Raw genomic sequence first — 6385 nt, forward strand, 5'->3', positions numbered from 1 at the left:
TGTGTGTTTTCTACAGTGATAATCTGTCATCTTTCTGTGTGTGTTTTCTTCAGTGATAACCTGTAATCTTTCTGTCTGTGTGTGTTTTTCTCAGTGATAACGTGTAATCTTTCTGTCTGTGTGGGTTTTCCTCAGTGATAACCTGTGATCTTTCTGTGTGTGTGTGTTTTCCTCAATGATAACCTGTAATCTTTCTGTCTGTGTGTGTTTTCCTCAGTGATAACCTGTCTGTGTGTGTGTGTGTTTTTCTCAGTGATAACCTGCAATCTTTCTATCTGTGTGTTTTCCCCAGTGATCACCTGTAATCTTTCTGTCTGTGTGTGTTTTCCTCAGTGATAACTTGTAATCTTTCTGTATGTGTATGTTTTCCTCAGTGATAACATGTGATCTTTCTGTGTGTTTTCCTCAGTGATAACCTGTCATCTTTCTGTCTGTGTGTGTTTTCCTCAGTGATAACCTGCAATCTTTCTGTCTGTGTGTTTTCCTCAGTGATAACTTGTAATCTTTCTGTCTGTGTGTGTTTTCCTCAGTGTTAACCTGCAATCGTTCTGTCTGTGTGTGTTTTCCTCAGTGATAACCTGCAATCTTTCTGTCTGTGTGTGTTTTCCTCAGTGATAACGTGTAATCTTTCTGTCTGTGTGTGTTTTTCTCAGTGATAACCTGCAATCTTTCTATCTGTGTGTTTTCCTCAGTGATCACCTGTAATCTTTCTGTCTGTGTGTGTTTTCCTCAGTGATAACCTGTCATCTTTCTGTGTGTGTGTGTTTTCCTTAGTCATAACCTGTAATCGTTCTGTCTGTGTGGGTTTTCCTCAGTGATGTGTGTGTTTTCCTCAGTGATAACCTGTGATCTTTCTGTCTGTGTGTGTTTTCCTCAGTGATAACTTGTACCAGATGGCCTCTCAGCTGGAGTGTGTAGCGTGGAACCCTGCTAACACACTGTCCACCATCAAAAGGTACCAAGCTGGGTGGACTGTGGAGTTCTATCTGCATGGTCCATCAATGTGTGTTGTATGTGTTGTGTGTATATGTGTGTGTTGTGTGTGTTGTGTGTATATGTGTGTATGTGTGTGTTTAGCTTCTTGTAGTATATTTATTTAGCGGAGCCTTGACCATAGTCAGGGAGGTAATGGAGGAGGAGGAAGAGAAGGATGGGAGGAGTGAGGTAAGATTTGGTCTGCTGCCCAGGGGGATAGAAAGACGGGGATGAGAGTACAATGAAATGAATACACAGCTGCTGCCTCTGTCCCTCTCTTTCTCTCCCTCTTTCTCTCTCTCCCCGTCTCTCCCTCTTTCTCTCGCTCTCTCCCTGTCTCTCCCTCTTTCTCTCCCCCTTTCTCTCGCTCTCACTGTCTCTCCCTCTTTCTCTCTCACTTCTCTCTCTTCCCCATTTTTACAACCCCTCACCAAGACCAACACAGGAGTAGGAACTGATATGTCCCTGAACAGAGGACAGGCTGAAGGTGTGAGGATAACAGATAGAAGCATCCCTCTCTGACCCTTGTCCCTCTCACTCCAACAGGATTAACTGGAAGAAGTGTGACATCACTGACTGTTAGAGTAGCATCTTGTTGTCATGGTACTGCACTGTGCTCACCCCAGCCTCACCTCTGCTGCCCTTACAGTCATGGGACAGGATATGAGAGTGACCCCACGGCTCCCCCTCCTCCGGTGGTCCTCAGCTGTAGTGCCCAGTACCACATCCACACACACGGCCTCTACAGAGGACTACAGGTCAGGGTCCGACACGCATAAACACTCATGCACGCGCACACACACACTCACCTACTCTCTCACCTACTCTCTCTCTCTTCCTCCCTCTCTCTCTCTCTTTCTCTCTCTCTACCCCCTCTCTCTCTTTCTCTCTCTCTCTCTCTCTCTCTCTCTCTTTACCTCTCTCTCTCTATCTCTCTCTCTCTCTCTCTCTCGCTCTCTCTCTCTTTATCTCTCTCTCTCTCTCGCTCTCTCTCTTTCTCTCTCAGGATGTGAGGCGGGTGCCTGGTATCACACCGTCTGTGGTGAGGTCATCAGAGACCAATGAGAAGCGTCCGTTTGTGTGTGCCTACCCCGGGTGCAATAAGAGATACTTCAAACTTTCCCACCTGCAGATGCATGGCAGGAAACACACGGGTCAGTACACCCCATATAGACAACATACAGACAACAGTCATTTGCTTTACACTGGCCTGGTGGTTGTGATAATGAGGATGATGATGGTGGTGATGATGATTATGATTGCAGGAGAAAAGCCGTATCAGTGTGACTTCACAGACTGTGGACGGAGATTCTCCAGATCAGATCAACTGAAGAGACACCAACGCAGACACACAGGTCAGAACTCTCTGTCTCAGCTTCTCTCTCTCTCTCTCTCTCTCTCTCTCTCTCTCTCTCTCTCTCTCTCTCTCTCTCTCTCTCAGCTTCTCTCTCTCTCTCTCTCTCTCTCTCTCTCTCTCTCTCTCTCTCTCTCTCTCTCTGTCTCTCAGCTTCTCTCTCTCTCTCTCTCTCTCTCTCTCTCTCTCTCTCTCTGTCTCTCAGCTTCTCTCTCTCTCTCTCTCTCTCTCTCCAACTCTTCTCTCTTTACCTAGAGTTTAAAAATAATCTTTATAAACTCTTAACCCCCCCTGTCTCCACCTCTCTCTGTGTAGGAGTGAAACCATTCCAGTGTGAGACTTGTCAGAGAAAGTTTTCACGGTCAGACCATCTTAAGACACACACTCGGACACATACAGGTAAAACAAGTGCGTATACCTTTATTTTCTACCTATTCCTCTGCTTTTCTACTGTGTTAATTATCCTGGTCACTACACTGCTTCTATGATGTGGACCCCAGGAAGAGTAGCTGCTGTGGTAGCTCCATCTAATGTGGATCCTAATGAAATACAACCAATTAAATAGCCAGTAGGTCTAATGATTACCTTAGTAACCATGCTAATGAGTGTATACAATTATGAAGCTTTTATTAATTGTAAATTTAAATAACAGATTCAATTTTTTTGTTATTGCTCAGCTCACCACTAAATCATCGCCACCACTGACAATCCTCTCTTCTCCCTTCTTGTTTCCCCCTCTCTTTTTCTCCTCTCCTCTCTTCTCGTTTTCTCCCATATTCTCCTCCTCTCTTCCTCCTCTCCTCTCCTCTCCTCTCCTCTCATCTCCTCTCCTTTTCTGCCATATTATCCTCCTCTCTTCCTCCTCTCCTCTCTTCTCCTCCTCTCTCTTCTCCTCCTCTCTTCATCATCTCCTCTCTTCTCTTCTCTTCCCCTCTCTTTTCCTCTCCCCTATTCTACTCCTCTCTCCATCCTCTCCTCTTCTCCGTGCTTCTTCTCCTTTCTTCTCCTTCACCCCTCTCTTCTCTCCTCTCCTCTCTTCTCCTTCTCTCCTCTCTTCTCCTTCTCTCCTCTTCTCTCCTCTCTTCTCTCCTCTCCTCTCCTCTCTTCTCCTTCTCTCCTCTCGTCTCTTATCCTCCTCCTCCTCTCCTCTCTTCTCTTATCCTCTCCTCTCTTCTCCTCCTCTCAGGTGAGAAGCCCTTTACATGCCGCTGGTCCAGCTGTCAGAAGAAGTTTGCCAGGTCTGATGAGTTAGTTCGCCACCACAGCATGCACCAGAGGAACCTGATCAAATTACAGTCTGCCATCTGACCAGTACTAAACCGGTTTTGGACTGGACTAGACTGGATTGGACCGTACCAAACGCATAGCCATTTGAGCAACAATGATGACTGGACCTAAGCCCACGAGTGCCATAAGTGGAAAGTACAACTCAAATATGGCCTCTATTGCTCCAACTAAAGAACATAGTTTCACCATGCACCCCTTTGGATGGAAGACGCACAGATCAATGCCACCTCAGATTTATGTCACATCAGCCAATGAATATCAACAGTTACTGTAGCTTCAACCCCTGATAACCCACCCAGGATTCCCTGTTTTTATTGTTATAAATCAAATAGTTGATATTTTTCTTATGAACACAACCAGCTTCATCCTGAGACATGATTAAGAATCTGCTGTCTGGGTGAGAAGAACATCAGTTGTTATTATTTTGTTGTTGTATTATAATTGCACTGGCTTTATGTTCATTTTTCTGCCATAAATGTTTTACTACAGATGTAGGATCTTAATTTGAGACGGTTTGCTACAGCAAGAAAATAATACGGCAGCAACAGGAAATGGGAATTATTATGTGGATTATAATTAATAGACATTTAAGTTGGGGTTGATATATTTTTTGTAAGGGAAAATCAAGTCTGAAATTTCAAATTGGAAATTATAAACTTCAGAAGCCTTTTAAAACCTCAAACAAGTTTGACATTTCCTGCATATCAAATTAAGATCCTAGACCTGTATGTACTGGAGCTAGACCATGTAAACTGGAGTTAGGAAACAGACAATGTCACTCTATGTCCAACGAGACAACGAGTAAAACAGAAAATGATACTGTGATTGCTGGAGGAAATGTGTACATGTGTTTTATGTGCCTACAGTGTAAAATGTCACTTCCTTTGTGTATATATGACTCCTTGCTATCCTTTTTAGACAGTCATTTTGTATTTTTGTACTGTTCAAATGTATTAAATGTTGATCTTTTGGTCAGTGTTGTTGTGTCGTTTTTTGGTATGTGGTGTTGTCTCATATTTCATATCAAGACATCTTACCCTTAGGAGGAGCCAACGGGGTTCAGACTGAGATAACACAACCCCTCCGTGACCCGGACAAGGTGCAGGTCTCCCCCTCCTAAATCTCCCACACACATCTCCAAAACCAGGAACATATGGACCCCTATAAATTAAAAGAGAAACATGCATTCCTCTGGATGTACTTCAATATCGCCCTTTCTTCTAGAGAGACATCTACACCATTGGCTAAGTCCCATCACCACATATAAACACCATTGGTTGGGTCCCATCACCACATATAAACACCAAATCAAATTAAATCAATTTTTATTTGTCACATACACATGGTTAGCAGATGTTAATGCAAGTGTAGCGAAATGCTTGTGCTTCTAGTTCCGACAATGCAGTAATAACCAACAAGTAATCTAACTAACAATTCCAAAACTACTGTCTTATACACACAAGTGTAAGGGGATAAAGAATATGTACATAAAGATATATGAATGAGTGATGGTACAGAGCGGCATAGGCAAGATACAGTAGATGGTATCGAGTACAGTATATACATATGAGATGAGTATGTAAACAAAGTGGCATAGTTAAAGTGGCTAGTGATACATGTATTACATAAAGATGCAGTAGATGATATAGAGTACAGTAAATACGTATACATATGAGATGAATAATGTAGGGTATGTAAACATTATATTAGGTAGCATTGTTTAAAGTGGCTAGTGATATATTTTACATCATTTCCCATCAATTCCCATTATTAAAGTGGCTGGAGTTGAGTCAGTGTGTTGGCAGCAGCCACTCAATGTTAGTGGTGGCTGTTTAACAGTCTGATGGCCTTGAGATAGAAGCTGCTTTTCAGTCTCTCGGTCCCAGCTTTGATGCACCTGTACTGACCTCGCCTTCTGGATGATAGCGGGGTGAACAGGCAGTGGCTCGGGTGGTTGTTGTCCTTGATGATCTTTATGGCCTTCCTGTAACATCGGGTGGTGTAGGTGTCCTGGAGGGCAGGTAGTTTGCCCCCGGTGATGCGTTGTGCAGACCTCACTACCCTCTGGAGAGCCTTACGGTTGTGGGCGGAGCAGTTGCCGTACCAGGCGGTGATACAGCCCGCCAGGATGCTCTCGATTGTGCATCTGTAGAAGTTTGTGAGTGCTTTTGGTGACAAGCCGAATTTCTTCAGCCTCCTGAGGTTGAAGAGGCGCTGCTGCGCCTTCTTCACGATGCTGTCTGTGTGGGTGGACCAATTAAGTTTGTCTGTGATGTGTATGCCGAGGAACTTAAAACTTGCTACCCTCTCCACTACTGTTCCATCGATGTGGATAGGGGGGTGTTCCCTCTGCTGTTTCCTGAAGTCCACAATCATCTCCTTAGTTTTGTTGACGTTGAGTGTGAGGTTATTTTCCTGACACCACACTCCAAGGGCCCTCACCTCCTCCCTGTAGGCCGTCTCGTCGTTGCTGGTAATCAAGCCTACCACTGTTGTGTCGTCCGCAAACTTGATGATTGAGTTGGAGGCGTGCGTGGCCACGCAGTCGTGGGTGAACAGGGAGTACAGGAGAGGGACGCACCCTTGTGGGGCCCCAGTGTTGAGGATCAGCGGGGTGGAGATGTTGTTGCCTACCCTCACCACCTGGGGGCGTCCCGTCAGGAAGTCCAGTACCCAGTTGCACCGGGCGGGGTCGAGACCCAGGGTCTCGAGCTTGATGACGAGCTTGGAGGGCACTATGGTGTTAAATGCCGAGCTGTAGTTGATGAA

At 44.9% G+C, this 6385-nt stretch overlaps 1 protein-coding gene across 2 annotated transcripts in view; it reads left to right on the plus strand.

Annotated features, from left to right (window-relative positions):
- The window catches only part of LOC139411715 (WT1 transcription factor b), a 20038-nt gene extending 15447 nt beyond the window's left edge, over positions 1 to 4591 (plus strand). Inside the window, exons 4-9 of one of the 2 annotated variants that reach the window (XM_071158389.1) lie at positions 878 to 955; positions 1625 to 1733; positions 1982 to 2129; positions 2241 to 2330; positions 2645 to 2728; positions 3516 to 4591. In XM_071158389.1, the coding sequence (XP_071014490.1) occupies positions 878 to 955; positions 1625 to 1733; positions 1982 to 2129; positions 2241 to 2330; positions 2645 to 2728; positions 3516 to 3637 (631 nt within the window). In that variant the 3' untranslated portion in view covers positions 3638 to 4591. Of the gene's footprint in view, positions 1 to 877; positions 956 to 1624; positions 1734 to 1981; positions 2130 to 2240; positions 2331 to 2644; positions 2738 to 3515 lie in introns of both variants that reach the window. The other variant, XM_071158388.1, reaches the window with a different exon arrangement.
- The last annotated feature ends 1794 nt before the right edge of the window (positions 4592 to 6385 follow it).

Source organism: Oncorhynchus clarkii, chromosome 6 (genome assembly GCF_045791955.1).
Source record: "Oncorhynchus clarkii lewisi isolate Uvic-CL-2024 chromosome 6, UVic_Ocla_1.0, whole genome shotgun sequence".
NCBI lineage: Eukaryota > Metazoa > Chordata > Actinopteri > Salmoniformes > Salmonidae > Oncorhynchus > Oncorhynchus clarkii.